The sequence below is a fragment of the Canis lupus genome, chromosome 2, assembly GCF_011100685.1.
Source record: "Canis lupus familiaris isolate Mischka breed German Shepherd chromosome 2, alternate assembly UU_Cfam_GSD_1.0, whole genome shotgun sequence".
Classification (NCBI taxonomy): domain Eukaryota; kingdom Metazoa; phylum Chordata; class Mammalia; order Carnivora; family Canidae; genus Canis; species Canis lupus.
In genome coordinates this window covers 59059387-59077678 of record NC_049223.1, presented here as the reverse complement: position 1 = coordinate 59077678, position 18292 = coordinate 59059387, and the positions used below count along the sequence as shown (strand labels likewise).

The following is an 18292-nucleotide window of genomic DNA, read 5'->3' as shown; positions in this document are numbered from 1 at the left end:
AAAACTTAAACAAGTCTTACCGCATTTACTGCAAAAATTTTACATCTTTACTTGACTCTTAAAACAGAGGTAGACAGATTAAAAGGGATAAATTCTAAGGATCTTTTTAAACAAATATAAATCACATGATTCCTTGTGTGACAGAATATTAAAATGGGACTCTCTGTTTTGGCTGAAGCTCTGAACACTATAACAATGCCCAGGCGCCCCACACACTTAGGGGGGTGCCTGACCATCTATGTTCCTGCTACCAGATGGGCCCAGGCTGGCCAGGGTCAGCCCAGCACCTGCCTCTAGGTAATAGGAGTTGAGGTGGAAGAGGCTGAGAGATTGGCCCATTTGTAAGATTTCCTATGTGTGGCACTTAACTGTCACCCACAATCACCACCCTTACCCGCCTTCAGCCTAGCAAGTAAGGGGACTTTAAGAGAGCCACATTCCAGACTAATATTCTCTGTAGTTTGGGGGCCCTGGGAACTGGTGGTGACTGGCACACCCAAGGAATCTCAAGACAAAGGTACTATCTGCTGGTGGTAGATAAAAAAAAAAGGCTGTGAGGGGAGCAAATTCAACGTGTGACAGTAAGGCCCTGCTGTGTGTCCTGAGGGACAGCTGTGGGTCTTCAGCTCAAGAGCAGGAAGGAACCAGCCTGAGGTTGTTGAAACAGACTCTGCCCAAAGGACTGCCTATAAGGTGATGCAGCCTCCATGAAGGTAGGGGTGGTCATAACATAAAGAGCCAGCCGAAGTTGGGGTTTCTGGTGCTAGATGCAGCGGCGGCGGCAGCGGGGGGGGGGGGGGGGGGGGGGGGGGGAAGGGGGGGGTTGGTCTATAGGATAACTGTGATGCCCACACACATGCTGGGGTCACTTGGCCTGAGTGAACCCACCCTTCTCCCAAGCCTGACTCTGGAGGAGGTAGACAGAGCAGCTGGTGAGTGGAGGAGGAGATGAAGGAAGGGATCAGACACCCAGCCCCAGGCCTGCAGGCTTCTAAGCCAGCCTGAGCGCAGGCGGGGGCAGGGGGGACACTCTGCATCCAGTACCGGCACAGTTAATGCCATGCTTGAGCTACACTGAGGTCTTTGCTAATAGACTGTGACCCAAGGACTTCTTACTTCTTGACAATGGCTGAAAACGCTAGATAGCACGCTCTTTGTGAAGTAAGTACTTTCCCTTCACTGTGCCAGAAAAAATTCAGAAATCTTCACATCAACTATAAAACCAGAGTTGGTGAATGGGGACAGAAAGTGAACGTGCTCCACCCCCAGGAGCCCCCAACCAGCCCTGCACTCAAACCTAGACTGGGCCAGCTATCCAAGATGCGGGAATGCAAAACTGAATCCCTTCTTCAAAAGCCAGGCACCATTTTACCAATGCTGCCCAATCCAAATATGGATTTGGGTATGAAAAATTTATCTCGGCAATGGATTTGAAAAAGTTTTAGTTTTTACAGTTTCCTATTTGCAGGGAAAAACATGCAAGGCGAAAGCAGCTTCCATGTCACTGAACCATTAGAGCAGTTGCTCCAAGAAGAGCCTGAGAGACACTGGTGGACAAGGCAGCACCAGTGCTGGACCCCAGCCCCATGTGTGGGAAGCCCCACCTCACAAACACAGAAACACAAAGACAGGGTTGTTTGGGGGTTTTGCCAGTATCTTAAGAAAGTTTCTAGAAAGTATGATAACTGATTAGCAAATGGGAGTTACGGATAAGGGGTATGAACCGGAACCCCCAGGACGGGGACAGGAACCTCTGCCCTGGAAACCAGGACAGAGGAGCTGCTTGTGGAAGGGGTGGATGAGTCACCCAGGTGTGCATCTCCTCAGAGCCGGCTCCCAGCATAACCACACCCCTCCCCACCTCCACACCAGTCTGAGGGTCTCGTTTGCATGAAGTGCATGGAAGCACCTGGAAATGCCAAGTTCTGACAAGTGAAGTGTGGGGAAGACCTTGATGGTTTCAGCTCAAGAGAGCCAAGCCCCAGTTGGTCCCCGTCTGGGTACAGATGTCCAATCACCTTGGGTCCAGCCTGGACCCCACTTCCCTCTGCCCGTCCTAGTGCTCAAACTGAAGGTAGCCAAGCTGGCCCAGGGACAGCATGACTCCATTCTCCTCCATGGCCCTGGGTGGAAAGGCAGGCCATGTCGTGGGCACATCTTGGCTTGTTAACCCAAAACACTGGGACAATGTGGCCCAGGGCCTTCTCTGACACCCCTGCCCTCCGGAACATCACAGGCAGGACTGGAGACCACTGCAGGCCGCACACAACTGCCCCCGGCCCCAAACCCTCTCCCCTCAGGGGCAGATCTTACCTGCACAGAAGCTTCTCCCTCCTCCTGGTCTCCATTTGGCCTTTCCACGGGACTGTTCAATGCAGGCCTGATGCCATCTGAGCGCTGCAAGGGAAACAGCACCACAAACAGTATGGAGCTGCTCAGGGTTTAAGGAACAGAGCTGGGGAAAACGTGGGGTAGAGAGGGAGCTCTGGTCCCCAGCACTGCCTGGGTTTTGACAGTGTGTGGCAGCAAAGAAATGAAGCTGCTACTAAGATCAAAGTGAGGAGAGGGGAGCCTGAGGCCCGAGCCTGGGTTATCACCTGGCTCCAATTGAGATTCTCCTCAGTAACAGCGACCGCACGACACACACAAATCAACAGCAGGTAATGCTGACTGAGCATTTGCGGAAACCCAACATGTCTGCCTCATTTAGCTTAACACCCTGTGAAGTGGGTACTGTTGCTCTTCTTTTAGCCAGTCTGAGACCTTGGCCAATGCCGTGGAGGCTCTGGAGCCCTGCCCATGTCCCCGAAAGGTCCTGCCAGCTGGCCAGTTTCTGTGCCGCTCCTGAGAACTCACTCTGGCTCCACGAGGTCACTATGCATGCCACCTCCTCAAGCGGCCCTCAGCCAACAGCTGATGGGAAGTGGTATCTAAACACCCCCACTCACCGCCCCTCCAGAGGTCCCCAATGGGATCAAGCTCTTGTCCTCCATGACAGTAAGCTGTTCTCACAAGCCCTTACTGGCCACCTTCCCTCCCCTATCTCCAAGCCCCGCCTGCTGCTGTGTGTCCTGGAACCTTCCCAAACGACCCAATGGCACTTGACCTTGTCCCTAGGGTCTGCTGCTGGATAATCCAAAGTCAACAACCAGGTCAAATGGGGAAGGATAGATAAGCTATGTCCTACATCAGCCCATTTGACTCCAAACTCCAGGCTCTCTTGAAAGAGTCTCAAGTTTTAGGATTTTATAACAGATTTCCATACATCCTCATACATGAAGTTGAATAATTTCTTGTTAAATGACTCCCTGGTCATGTACAGATGATCCCTTGGGCCTGCCAGAAAGCTTCCTTCAAAATGTTAATACTTGGGTCAAACTCACTATGTCATATATCTAAAACTAATATAACATTGTTTGTCAACTACCCTTCCATACTAAAATTTAAAATAAAATGTTACTACTTCTTGTACTCAAAGAGGTTATATAATGGGCCAGGAAATCTGACCTTTTTTAAAACAGGAGTACAAGCATCACATAGCTATTACACACCTAATGGAAAACGGTACCAATGTGAAAAACCAACCAGGGACAGAGGGCATTACCTCCTGAGAGCTGGGGGTCAGCAAACAATAGCCTGCAGGCCAAATTCACCTTCTGCCTATTTTGTAAGTAAATGTTCCCTAGAACACAGGCAGGCACATCCACTCACATATTGTCCACGGCTGCTTCGGCATTACCGTGGCAGAGCTGAGACATTACAACAGAGGCTGCGCGGCTCACAAAGCCTAAAATATTTCTATCTGCCCTTTAGGGAAGGTTGCCGATCCTTGTCCAAGAAGCACCAATGCTAGGACCTCCCGGACTGGCCGGGCAGGCACGTCTGCCTGCCTATCTGTACAGAACAGTGTCGCCAGTACATTTATCTTAATCTAAACCCCTTGGATGGGTCGGTCCTCAGATAAAATTCAGAAAGTTAGCAAATTCATAGAAACCCTTCATCAAATCATGAATGATATTCAATTAAGGAAGTAAGAAGTTAATCTACAGGATTCAATCTTCGTGAAGACAGAATCTATTTTTCACACATCAAACCCCAACTTACCTGTGTGGGAAAAGGTACTTGAATCCGTCCTTCTAAAATGTTGTCTGTTGTTATTTCTACGGAGCGTGTCAGCTGGAGGTCCTGCAGCACGAGATGGTAGGGAACCTGGGGAAACATCTCTTGAATCTGATGAGCCTGTAGGAATACGGGAGGCAACGTTCATTCTCCACATTCCTGCTCAGCGCCATCGTGTATGGCAAGCTCTGGATGGATGCTGAGCCTGACACCAGCCTTGAGAACACAGGCAAGGGGCCCCTCTAGTCTGTGATCCCCATCAAACCTCACTCCTTCTGGAGTTTCTCCAGGATGCCAAACAGGTAACTTGGGATAGCATCAATTTCAAAATAAAAAAGGGCATGGAAATACAGCTGGATCCCAAAACAGGCTAGACTAGAATATTCCAGTTTTAAAAAGTGCTCATTTTAAAGCTCGGTATAACTCAGGTCAAAACAAAACAAAACAAAAAGCATTCTTAAAGAATCGTCAAAAAGAACAAACTTCTGATACAAACCCACATGGACGAATTTCAAATGCATTAGGTTAAGTTAAACAGCCTGGCTCAAAAGGCTATGTACTATAGAATTCCATTTATACAACATTCTAGAATAGGCGAAATTAAAGGGACAGAAGATTGGTGGTAGGTAGCTGCCAGAGACTGGGGCTGGGGAGGAAGTGATTACAAAGGGATAATGTGTCATTTGCGGGAGGGGAGATGGAACTGTTCCAGATCTTAAGTATGGTGATTGCCACACAATTGTATGAGTTTGACAAAATGCACAGAGTTGGATACAATGAAGGGTGAATCTACCATATGTAAATTACACCACAATCAGAAAAAAAAAAAAGATTAAAAAGAACGTAAACACTAGAGCTGTAGGTTTCAAACTGCACTCTAGAAACGTCTAAGAGTCCAGTAGAGCTGTGAGCAGCAGCCGGTGTGTAGGCTCAGCACACCACCGCCCACACTCATATTAAAGAGGCTCAGATTTTTTCATGTATGTATATTCGTTTTACAATGCTTATATTCATGGAAAAGCCCCAGGGGTCAAAAGAAGAAAAGAGCAGGAAAAAGATGATTGCTTTAGAAGCACAAGGAAGTTGGCTACTGGGGTGCCAGCTCCTCAGGAGCACAGCGTCACAGCTATGGGAGGAGGGGGAAGCATCCGACGTCAGAGCCTTGAGAGCAGAGATCAGGGTGAAACAGGCACAAAGCTTTGTTTAGCGTCTCACTGGGGTCGGAGGGAAAGACAAGCAGAGTCCAGCAGCAGGACCCACGGCCCCCACACGCCTAGGACCCCTCATGGTTTATATGAATGAGAGCCCATTATTTTTTTCTCCAGGGCAAGTATCAAAGTTAAGTGGAACGGAGTCCACAAAAATCTCAACAATCAGATAACACTCTTCTCTACTCCTAAACAGCTTCCCCCTCATTTCCCAAATAAAAACATGCTCAAGATTCATTTGACTAGACCAAAGCTTTCCTCCAGAAAATCCAGTGAATTCAATACTGGATCTTTATAAAAAATGTATGGGTCCAGTACATTTGTTGTGCTAAAAATAGGCTTTTCCAACCCGTCATGGAGCTGGAAGAAGCAGAGCCAGAGCCTGAGAATTCTAAACGCATCCACTTATTCCTAGAGGGTACGTGCCCAAGATTCTGATTTCTTTAGGGAACAGGTGAGGTAGTCTACGTGCAGAGCTTCCACAGCTGCCAGACCCTGCAGTACACACGCAGAGCCTGCCAGGAGCCGGCGGGTGGCCACATTAGGCTGCCACACTGCAGACCATCTATGCCCATTATAGTCACTCACATACTCTGCTGAGTGGCTGAGCACTTCCTCCAGGAAGCAAGAGCCAGCAGGAACCAGGCCTTCCTTTTTTTTTTAATCAAAGGAAGGAAATTCTGACCCCTGCTATGATTTTTTTTAACCAATTCTAAGTGTACAGTAGTGCGCACCATAGGCATATTACTGTGCAACAAATCTCTAGAAATTTCCCATCTTGCAAAACTGAAACACTGAACAGCACCTCCCCAGGGCCCTCTCCCTGAGCCACTGGCAATCACCATTCTAAGAGTGACTGAGTTAGGCACCTCATTTAAGTGGAATCATTCAGTGTTTGTCTTCTTGCGACTGTCTTATTTCGTTAGTATAATGTTCTCTAGGTTCATCCATGTTATAGCACACGGTAAGATTTCCTTCTTTTCTGAAGACTAGTATTTCACACTTTCAGAATCCATTCACCTCTGATGGACATTCAGGTGGTTCCCACCTCTTGGTTATGATGAGCCAGGCCTTCTATTTATACCACATCTCAGTGACCTGATGGAGCTACCTCCATTCCTCCTGCTAACCAAGGCAAACATCTCTCCCACTCCAGCTCCCGACCCCACCATCCAGCTCAAGAACTTTGCCCTTCAATTTTTACTTTCCTGTTTGTGCTCCACCTCTGAGATCCCTCTCAAAGTGATCACTCCCATTCGCACCCCAAACATGCTTTTGAATCTATCTTTAAAAAAGTCCCAGGCGTACTCCAAAGAAATGAAAGCAGAGTCTCAGAGACATTCATACTCCCATGCCTATCACAGCATTATTCACAAGAGCCAAAAGGCAGAAGCAACCCAGGGGTCCATCAGTGGAGGATGGATAAGCAAAATGTGATCTACCTGGACAATGGAATCTTGGTGAAAAGGAAGGAAATTCTGACCTCTGCTACGACACAGAGGAACCATGGTAAGTGACATAAGCCAGCCAAAATGACAACCCCAGGGGCCTGGGTGTATGGAGGAGAGGGTGGGGGCATGACTTCACTGGATCCTTCTCCACAGCTTCTGAAACTTGTGTATAAATGGCCTGTTTAAAAAAATCTTAAAAACCAAAACTCCCGATACCATAACCCTCTGGAGCTACCACCTCTATCCTTCCGCCCCCTTTACAACACAGTCTGTTTCTCCAGCTCCCACTCATTTCCAATCTACTGCGAGTAGCCAATCCCACAGGCCACAGAAACCACTTGTTCCTCTGCAGCTAACCAACCACCTCCTTTCTGCTGAATCCAACGTGTCCTCCTCCGACCTTACTTTCTAAGAATTCCAAGTCTTCTCCTCCTGGTGAGCTACATCTTCTCCTGGAAAGAGACTGGGTCCCTGCCTCCAGTAGCACCTACAGACCCAGAATTCCCAAGGGTCCGTGTCTCCAGCTAGATCTGCTCAGCGAGGTGCAGATGTTGACGTGGCAAGCCCACTTGGAGGGCTCACGCCCAGTGGGAGGGGCTGCCGACGCCCAGTCTGCAGTCCTGCTTCTACCCCGTCTTGCCCCCAAATTTGCTGGGTGGCTTCACTGCAACCTACCATGTCAGCTTCCGTTCTCTGCCTCCCTCACCCATCATCCTTCCACCAAAAGCAAAGTGTCGTCCAGTCCTGCCAGCTCATTGCTCAGCAAGTGCTTTCAAGCTGTCCCTTCTTCTCACTTTCACTACCAATGCCCTGGTCCCCCCACCATGGTTCTCACCCGCACTACTGCAGCCTCCTAACTGGGCTCACTGCCTCCATCTCTGCTCCTCCACTATCCAGTCTCCCAGAAGCAAATCATTCTGTTAAATGTTCTGTCCATCCCTTGGGGGAGGAGAAAGGCCTTGAACAACCTTCCAATACTTCTACAATAAAATCTAAACTGGAGGGGCATCTGGGTGGCTCAGTCAGTGTAACGTCTGCCTTCAGCTCAGGTCATGATCTTGGGGTCCCGGGATGGAGCCCCATGTCAGGCTCCACGTCAGCAGAGAGCCTGCTTCTCCCTCTCCCTCTGCCCCTCCTCTCTGGTCGTGCGCTCTCTCTCAAATAAATAAATAAAATCTACACTGGACTGTGGCCTACTAATAACTCTGCATGACCTGGCCCTGCAAGCTCAGTTTACATCACAATTTTGGTCCCTGACTTGCTAGGTCCAACCACAGTGACCTCTCTGCTTCCAGCACCTTCTTGCCTCCTGGCCTCTGCACCTACAATTTCCATTGCCTCTGTTTCCCCCAATTGCCTCCTTCTCGGCCTTCATGTCTCAGCTGAAGTATCACCCCCTAAGAGAGAACTCCTTGGATGCCTCCTCTCAAATAGCCCTTACCACTCCCACCACTGCTGCATCGCCAGCCTTATTCCCTTCAGAGCACTCACTGCATCAGCAATGAGCTCACTTATTTGTGCTTATGATCAGTCTCCCAGCCAGAATCCATGCCTCCTGGGAGTAGGGCCCACATTCACCTTGTTTATATAGCAGGTGCTATGCGACTGTTTACACTGCAGAAATGGGTTTTCAGGACAGGTTTGTTCGATAAATATGTTAAGATAAAGGAATGAATGAACAAATGAACCAGCGATGCTCTGAAGTACTAACCAGGCTTACCCAGGTCAGCCAGAGGCTATCTAAGCAGGACTAAGGTAGTTATTAGCATTTTAAGACTCCTGCATTTACTATCATAGTGAACACTAATTTGCAATGATAATGACACGAAGCCTCTAACTCTATAGAACAAAAATACACACCAGATGACAAAGCTTTAAAAGAATACAAACACTATTTGAAGAATATCCTTGCGCCAAAAGCACACATGCCTCCATATCTCAAGGTATACAGGTGTACTCCCACAGATGTGTGTGTGCTTCCTTATTTGGGGGAGGAGTGGGGACAGATGTCAGGAAAACACATTGGGTAGGCCTAATACAACTTTTAATAAAAGGCCCATCATGCTCTCTAGTCACAAGCCTCCAAATAATTTTGGCTAAAATCAAGTAGAGTCCCAAGATAGGCCTAGATCCCAAGAGAGTGAACACAGCAGTGCTCAGAAAAGGATAAATCATCTGCCACACAACTAAAGCAAAAAAAAGCTGGCTTCCAGAGCAGTTTCAAATTTTATAACACAGGAATTTAAGCGGTCCCAGGGAATATAGAAAACGCCCCTGAAAATCCCACTCTTCTGCCAGAGTGGAGCATACGTGCTGCACAGCGTCCTCCTCTCTTAGCCATCTTGAAGCAGTTGGTGGTCCTTACCATTGCATTCAGCTGGGAGTTGCTGGCCTGCGTAATGCCTAGAATGTTGGTGGTGTGCATCACTTCTACTGAAAAACTCGGCAACCAACTGGCAATCCGGGACCCTGAAACAAACAAAAACCCAGCACAGATTAGAGATCCCTTTTCCTGTGTTGTCTACCCTACAGTCGGCCACTCTGGGGCACCAGCTGGTTCCACTGAGGGCTTACCGTAGGCCAGGCCTTTTGTACCAAGGCTTTCACATAGATTAGATCACTTAATCATGTCTAGAAACTCACATGGTACCATCTGTTTTTAACCCCATTTTATTCTTCTCAGAGATAGTTCCCTTGCTGTTTTGTTCCCATGGCACTCAGATGTTAGATAACTTGCCAGAGGTCATACAAGTATGGTGGTCAGTATCTGAAGCCAGACAGTAAGGTTCCAGAACACTTCACCACCAGGCTCTCCTGGTGTCTTGTGGCCCTGGATCCACCCATCAGTCCACTCTCAGTCTGGCAGATAAGGAATGTTTGCAAGGTTCTATAGCTGCTGCAACAGAGGCATTTATGCTCCTCTTTCACACTACACAATAATTACTCATGTGGACACATCCCTTTCCCAATTATGTTCAAGAAGTATTTTCTATTTAATCATCTGATTTGAAGACCCTGATTTTCTCATTTGATTCGAAATTCTTTTCAAATAGTCCCATGATACAGGCTTGTGGACTAAAGGTGCCATGAAGTCTGCTGCTTCTCTCATTTCCCTAAAAAAAGGGGATCCTAAGATAAAACACCAGAGGCTCCTGGGTGGCTCAGTAGGTTGGGCATCTGACTTTTGGTTTCAGCTCAGGTCATGATCTTAAGGTCATGAGATGGAGCCCTGTGTCGGCTCTGTGCTCAGCAGGGAGTCTACTTAGGATTCTCTCCCTCACCCTGCCCCCTCCCTCTCAAATAAAAAATAAAATCTTTAAAACAACAACAACAAAATACTACCAAGTATTGGATGTGAAACAACTTATTAGCAAGCCACATATTTAGGGGTTATTTTTCTCTCCTTTGCAAAGAGGCACTGAGGCATGGAATATAAAAACAAGCTAAATGGCTGTCTCAAGGTCTTGCTCAACAAAATGTGCCCATTAAAAAATGAGATACTTATTTCATGTACTTACCAGGGAGAAACAGTTGACTTTTCTAGTTCAAGTTTTTAGTAATAATTCGTAAAGTAACAGATTACACAGCTGGGCCCCATGTGTGAGATCTGCCAGCATATTTCAAAGTCACACCTGATAGAGACCTGAGCTGACAGTCCAAAAAGTGGCTGCCTCTAAGCCCTCCAGCAGCCCCATCCCCTGGTCTCAGAGACTGGGTCCTACTACCCTTGATTCTCCTTGTAGGGGTCTCACCAACATGCCACAACTCCCACCATACTTTACCCTTGGAAACTCAAACTCCAGATTTGAATAGCACATCCCCTAACAAAATTCCAGGGATACCTGTTTTACACTAACAAATAGGAACTCAAAGAATTTAGTCGTATCAAAGTTGATGAGAATCTAAAAGAGCTTATTGCAATGTGAATTAAGGAAAGATAGTCAATTAGCTCCTAACATGAGGTCCATGGCTTTAGAATTTTAAGTGCAGTTTTTTACTACAACCCCTTTCAACACTGGTGAGAGGTAAAACATTCATATTTTATGGACAAGGAAAAGGTTCCAGCTCAGATTCTGCTTCTGGTACTCATTAGAAAGGCTGCTCCATGATACTCCATTATATGCTTATGCACTACACTGATGCAATAAATTATTAGCAACGGTTAACTATTAAACTGATTAAGTGTGCTCCTCAGAGGTATGGTTGAGTCAATATACAGACCTCCTCATCCTCCCTGCCCCCACCCCCGTATTCACAGAGAATCCAGCAAATGCCTGGCACAGAATAACTCCCTGGGGCTACCCATACCTACTGAACACTTTCAATTAAGATTAAAACATTTCTATTAAACTGGCCTACACCAATTTATACCTGGCCTACACAGGGCAATTTATAATTAAAACAGCATCCTGTCAGGGGAGAAAGCCCCTCGGGTATGGCTTTAAAACTTGAAACTAACCATCAAAGTGGAAGAAATGATTGTGTTGGTTTAGGCGAGGTCGGCCTTCAGTGGCTGCTACAGGCACCAAATTCTCATCCAAGTTGTCTCCTTGCTGGTCCTCCCGGACCCGGTTATTGTCAGCAATATTAAGAGACATTCTGCATGTTGGGCAGGAGGTGTCTTGTTCTAGCCAGGAACGAAGGCAGGAGCTACCAAAAAGTCCAAAATAAGATATCCTTAGCATATTTTGTGAGAATTCACCAGAAGCACTCTGAATATAGCAAATGTGTTGCAATTTTAGCTTTTATTTGCCAATAGTGAGATTTAAATATTGAGAAACATTTGCTGACATTCCTTTTTCACTGATACACTTCTAATGTGTTCTGCTGTGAATGTTAATTTGTCAACATACGTGGTCACCTAGTGAGCTCCTTCCTGGTCATGACCCTTCTGCAGTAAGACTCCATCACATGACCCACCATCTTCCTTTCCAACTCCATTTGACTACTTCAAAATCCATGTGGCTGAATCACCCAACATCCTGGCCTCTCGTGAATTTGATTCTTTTACTCCAGCAATCTGTTCTCTCACTCTACTTTGGTTACTCATTAACATGGTCATAATGTTGGCTTTCTCTTCAAACTCTTGATGTCAAAGATCTCACTCTAACTGAAGCTCCTCTCTCCTTCCAGCACACCCCTTATTTGTTGAGAGCACTGGTACACGATGATACCACCTTCTCAAGCATCACAACTCCTCATGTCCTCACTCCCATCTTTACATTTCTTACTTACAACTGCTTCCTTATGCCCACCACCTTAGCTTCTCCAACCCTCTACTATTTATACTCTGCTTTCCCAACCAGGCTGGAAGCCTCTTTTGCCCTCTCTCTCAGGAAATGACAGTGGCCTAATTATGTCAGACACAGTAACTACTTATGCTGTCCATCAACGGGACGTGAACTAACAAAACCAGGAAGGTTGGATGAAATGATCTCTGAAGTTCCTTCCTATATTATAATAATATATTACCTTTCTTCTAAGATCTCAAGGAGCCTTCCCATCCCATAACATGTTATCTTTCCTTTAAGAGTACAAGGAGGGACTGAATAAAAAAAGAGCTCACTTCCTCTGTGTCATTTTTAGTATCTGAGGACATGGGCACATATAATGTTACAAAGGAGATCCTCACCCCAATGTGATGATCCCCAGAACCTCTGGGCAATGTATCAGTACTTACATGTCAAAATTGTCCCTGGCAGATTATAAGGGAAAGGAGGAAACTGAGTAGGGAAAGATTAGAGAGGAAGACAAACCATGAGAGACTCCTAACTCTGGGAAACAAACAAAGGGTTGCAGAAGGGGAGGTGAGTGGGGGTAAGGGGGTAACTCGGTGACGGGCACTAAGGAGGTCACTTGATAGGATAAGCACTAGGTGTAATATTCTATGTTGGCAAATTGAATTTAAATAAAACAACAACAACAACAAAAACCCAAACTGTCCCCAACACCACGATGGAGCTACTTCTTACTATCTTTGAGCCAGAAGAGTTTATGATAATAATGTGACAAAATAATGAGTGTGTACAGCTAATTCTATCATATTTGAAATATACATCACCTATATATATAAAGTACTTGTTTGTGATCATTCAAATCAGTCAAATAAATGATTATATCTTTTAAAAGTTTGCTTCCCTTCCTCATAAGTAATGATTAATTAATTAAAGTCTGCTTCCCTAACATCCTTAAATCATACCACCAGTAAAATTAGCCTAGTGTGGGACTACAAAAGTATGTTAAGATCCTGGGCACCCTCCAATAATGCTACACTGTGACATACTTTTCATAAGCATCCCTAATTTTATTTCGTAATCTGCAAAAACCTCCCACATATATAATAGCCTGAAAATCCCAAGGTGAGGACAACCAGATACAGGTGCCTTAAAAATAAAATGCTAGAGTTCCCCAGCTAAAGAAACCAAATTTCAGAGAAGACAGGTATTTTTCTCTATGACTATACTAATACTCTACTCAAAGAGTATTTCTCTCTCTTTTAAGTATGATACTTCAATGTAATGAAATATTCATCAGACTCTGTAATCTTACAAAGACATCTATCAAAACAAATTACCTAGCTATACAATCTGCTGGAATTTACACATTTAGTTTTATCACAAATTAAAATGCATTTGCCCTTGATTATTGTAGTATAAGCCCTGACAGTCAGCTTTTCTTTTTGTAGTGCAGGTACTTGTTTTAGGCTTTGATTGTTGAGGTACTCACCTCCAAGAAGACTATCTCAAATAAACACAGTGCCAGCTACATGACTAAGTAGAGAGCCAGCAACACCCCCTCCCCCCAATTTATTTTAGAGTTCTTGGTTGATTTTGGTTAGCTGACCAAGTAAAGTAGGTTATATTTTCTCTTCCTGTGCTTTAAACTCCTATTCTTGTGTTTTAAGCATTTTTTTAAAGATTTATTTATTTTAGCTGAGTGAAGTAAGTCAGTCGGAAAAGGACAAACATTATATGTTCTCATTCATTTGGGGAATATAAATAATAGTGAAAGGGAATATAAGGGAAGGGAGAAGAAATGTGTGGGAAATATCAGAAAGGGAGACAGAACGTAAAGACTGCTAACTCTGGGAAACGAACTAGGGGTGGTAGAAGGGGAGGAGGGCGGGGGGGTGGGAGTGAATGGGTGACGGGCACTGGGGGTTATTCTGTATGTTGGTAAATTGAACACCAATAAATAAATTTAAAAAAAAAGATATTACAAAAAAAAAAAGATTTATTTATTTTAGAGGGAGTGTGTGGGGGGGTGGGGGGGCAGAAGGAGAGGGAGGGAGAGAAGCAGACTCTCTGCTGAGGGTGGAGCCCCTCCCACAATCCTGAGATCACAACCTGAGCCAAAATCAAGAGTTAGACACTTAACTGACTGAGCCACCCAGGTGCCCATCTATTTTTATGTTTTAAATTGACCAATGAAGAGTGAATCCAGGACACCCTGGGTTTCTACCCTCCACCCTAATAAAAGGAGAACCCTAGGCCCATGCTTTCATCCCATCCACAACCTCACTGTGGCTCCAGGTGTGCCATGTGCTTTCCAAGACCTTTGAGTATAAACCCTTTGTCCCCAAAGTTTCCTGATGGTCACTGCTAAGGGTGTCTTGCAGTCATAAAAAGAACCACAGGAGCCAGTGCAGCCCTAAAACTGATTATCGATAAGTTGAGACCAGCACAAAACAACTATTATCCCACAATCTTATTCCCATCGTATTAACCAAAGCTACAATGTAAGGCAAACCAAGAGGTCCTATTAATGTTTGCTCACTCGACCCAAGGCAGGTGAGTATTTTAAAAATTAAGCACTTGAGCAATTAGGAAATACTCTGAGACAAATGAAAACAAAATCACAACATAGCAAAATTTATGAGATGTAGCAAAAGCAATGTTCAGAGGCAAATTTTGTAACTACTAATGCATGAAAAGAAAAAAATTTCAGGGACATCTGGGTGGCTCAGTGATTGAGCATCTGCCTTCAGCTCAGGTTGTGATCCCAGGGTCCTGGGATGGAGCCTGGCATCGGGCTCCCCACTGGGGGTCTGCTTCTCCCTCTACCTATGTCTCTGCCTCTCTCTCTCTCCATGTCTCTCATGAATAAATAAATAAAATCTTTAAAAAATAAATTTCAAATCAACAGCCTAGAAAAAGAACAACAAAACCCAAAGCCAGAAGGAAGGAAATAATAAAGATCAGAGCAGGGCAGACCGGGTGGCTCAGTGGTTTAGCACCGCCTTCAGCCCAGGGCCTGATCCTGGAGACCCAGGATGGAGTCCCGCTTGGGCTCCCTGCGTGGAGCCTGCTTCTCCCTCTGCCTGTGTCTCTGCCTCTCTCTCTCTCTCTCTGTGTCTCTCTCTCTGTGTCTCCATGAATGAATAAATAAAATCTAAAAAAAAAAAAAAAAAGAGTTGCATGCTCTGGCTTTGATGGGCATGGTACTCATTTACATACATAAATTAAAAAAAAAAGATCAGAGCAGAGGTAACTGGAACAGAGAAGAGAAAAACAACAGAGTAACCAAGTAACCAATGAAACCAAAAGCCAGTTCTTAAAAAAAAAAGTCAGTTTTTAGCTAGATTAAGAAAAAAATAGATATGAAAACTAAAATCATGGGCAGCCCGGGTGGTTCAGCAGTTTAGGGCTGCCTTCAGTCCAGGGCGTGATCCTGGGGACCCGGAATCGAGTCCCACATTGGGCTTCCTGCATGGAGCCTGCTTCTCCCTCTACCTGGGTCTCTGCCTCTCTCTCTGTGTCTCTCATGAGTAAATAAATAAAAAATCTTAAAAGAAAATTAAAATCAGAAATAAAAGTATGGAAAAAAAAGAAAGACAGTATGAACATCACTACCAACCTTACAGAAATGATAAGGATTACAACAGAATGCTAGAATTAACTGCAATCCAACAAATTAGAGAATATAGCAAAAAGTGGCACATTTCTACCAATACTGAAATTACCTAAATTGACTCAAGAAGAAAGAAGTTTTATATAAGAGACTGACTCAGTCAAAAAATCTCCCAGAAAGGAAAAGCCCAGAACCAGTGAACTCCACCCAAATATGTCAAGAAAAATGAACACCAATCCAACTCAAGCTCTTCCAAAACATAGGAGAGAAAACTTCCTAACACATACTCTAGGCCAGCATTACCCTGATACCAATTCCAGACACAGAGGCCACAAGAAAAGATAACTGCTGGCCAGTATCTCTAATGAATAGAGATGCAAAAATCCCCAACAAAATACCAGTGAACCAAATCCAACAGCACATTAAAAAGATGACATACACTGCGAACAAAAGGGATTTACTTAACCTAGAACTGCAAGTGTGGTTGAACATAAGAAAATGAATCAATGTAACACATCACATTAGAACAAAGGGGGAAAAAACATATGATAATCCCAATAGAGGCAGAAAAATCATTTTACAAAATTGAACACTCTTGTGAAAAAAATACTCAGCAAACTAGGAATAGAAGGGAATGTCCTAAAAGGACATTCATGAAAAACCCATCAGTAATATCATACTCAATTGTAAAAGACTGAAAGCTTTTCCTCTAAGCTCAGGAACAAAACAAAGATGCTTGTGTTCACTGCTGCTACACAGTATTATACAGCAAGACCTAACCAGAGCAATTAGGCAAGAAAAAGAAATAAAAACTTAAAACTTCCAAAATGTAAAAATGAAGCAAAACCAACTCTATTTGCTGATATGATCCTTTATAGAAAATCCCAAACATACACACAAAAAAGCTACTATATAGCTAATCATCAAATTCAGAAAAGTTGCACAGTACAAGAGCAACACATAAAAATTGTTTCTATACACCAGAAACAATCCAAACAGGAAATTAAGAAAATAATTCCATTTACAATAATACCCAAAAGAATAAAATACCTAGAAATAAATTTAACCAAGGAGATGAAAATCTTGATACTAAAAACCACAAAAGATTGCTGAAAGAAATTAAAGAAGACCTAAATAACAGGAAAGACATCCCACGTTCAAGGCTTGGAATACATGATACTCTTATAATAGTAATATCCTCCAAAGCAATCTACAGATTCAATGCAATCCCTGCTAAATTCCAATGGCCTTTTTTGCAGAAATGGGAAAGTGGATCCATTTGGGAGGGACCCCACAGACAAAACAATATTGAAAAAGAGAAAGTTGGAAGACTCACCATTTCCCAGTTTCAAAGTTTACTATAAACATACAGTAATCAAAACAGCAGAGTACTGGAATAAAGACAGGCATATAGACCCCTGGAATTGAATAGAGTCCAGAAATAAACCCAACATCTATGGCCAACAGATTTCAACAGGGTCCCAAGACTATTCAACACGGAAAGAGCAGATTTTTCAACAAATGATGTTGAGACAACTGGACAATCACATGCAAAAGAATAAAGTCACACCTCTCCCTCACTTCGTGTAAAACTATTAATTCGAAATTGACCAATGACCTAAAATATAAGAGCTAAAACCATAAAACTAGAAGAAAACACAGAAGTAAATCTTCATGACCTCAGATTCAGCAATGGATTCTTAGATTTGACACTAAAAGCATCAGTAAACAAAGAAAAATAGATACAGGACTTCATAGTAATGAAAACTGTGTGCATCAAAGGACATTGTTAAGAAATAAAAAGAACAGCTACAGAATGAGAGAAGATATTTGCAAATCATAACATCTGATCAAAGTTTAGTATCTAGAATATATAAAAAAACTCTTACAACTTATTAGCAAAAAGACAAACAACCCAATTTAAAAATAGGCCAAAGACTTGATCAGACATTTTCCAAAGAAGATATACAAATGGCCAGCAAGCACAATGTTAAGAATCAAGGGTCACTAAGGAAATGTAAGTCAAAATCCCAATAAGATACCACTTCCCACTAGCACAGCTATAGGAAAATAGAAAAAAATGATAAATGTGAAGTATAAAGTGTGAAGAAATTAGAACCTTCATACATTGTTGGTGGGATGTAAAATGGTGTAGCTGCTGGAAAAGTTTGGTAGTTCCTCAAGCAGTTAAAAATAGAATTATATATGACCCAGAAATTCCACTCCTAGGTATATACCCTAAAAGTACCTATTTTTAGGCACAAAACAAAAGCAGATACTTGTTCACAAATTTGATCATAGCATTATTTGCAATAGCCAAATGGTAGAAATAACCCAAATGTCCATCAACAGATGAATGGGTAGTTTATTATAAACTCATTTAAATTCAGCCATAAAAAAGGAATGAAGCGCTGATATTTGCTACAAGTTGGATCTGAAAACAATCTGCTGAGTGAAAGAAGCCAGCCACAAGAGGTAGGATTCCTTTTATATGAACAGTCCAGGAGAGGCAAATTCAGAGACAGAAGCAGATTAATGGTTGTCTGGTGATAGGGGAGGGAGAAATGGGGACAGATTACTTTAATTAGCATGGGGTGTTATTCTGTGATGATGAGAAAGTTTTGAAACTAGAAAGAAGTGGCAGCTACACAACATTGAATACAC

At 43.8% G+C, this 18292-nt stretch overlaps 1 protein-coding gene across 3 annotated transcripts in view; it reads right to left on the bottom strand.

Moving 5' to 3' along the window:
* AMFR (autocrine motility factor receptor) overlaps positions 1 to 18292 on the bottom strand; it is a 44633-nt gene that overhangs the window by 2789 nt on the left and 23552 nt on the right. For all 3 annotated transcript variants that reach the window (XM_038531009.1, XM_038531008.1, XM_038531010.1), the window contains 4 exons: positions 11238 to 11428; positions 9144 to 9247; positions 4105 to 4239; positions 2314 to 2397 (listed from right to left, as the gene is read on the bottom strand). In XM_038531009.1, coding sequence (XP_038386937.1) covers positions 2314 to 2397; positions 4105 to 4239; positions 9144 to 9247; positions 11238 to 11428 — 514 coding nt within the window. The remainder of the gene's footprint in view (positions 1 to 2313; positions 2398 to 4104; positions 4240 to 9143; positions 9248 to 11237; positions 11429 to 18292) is intronic.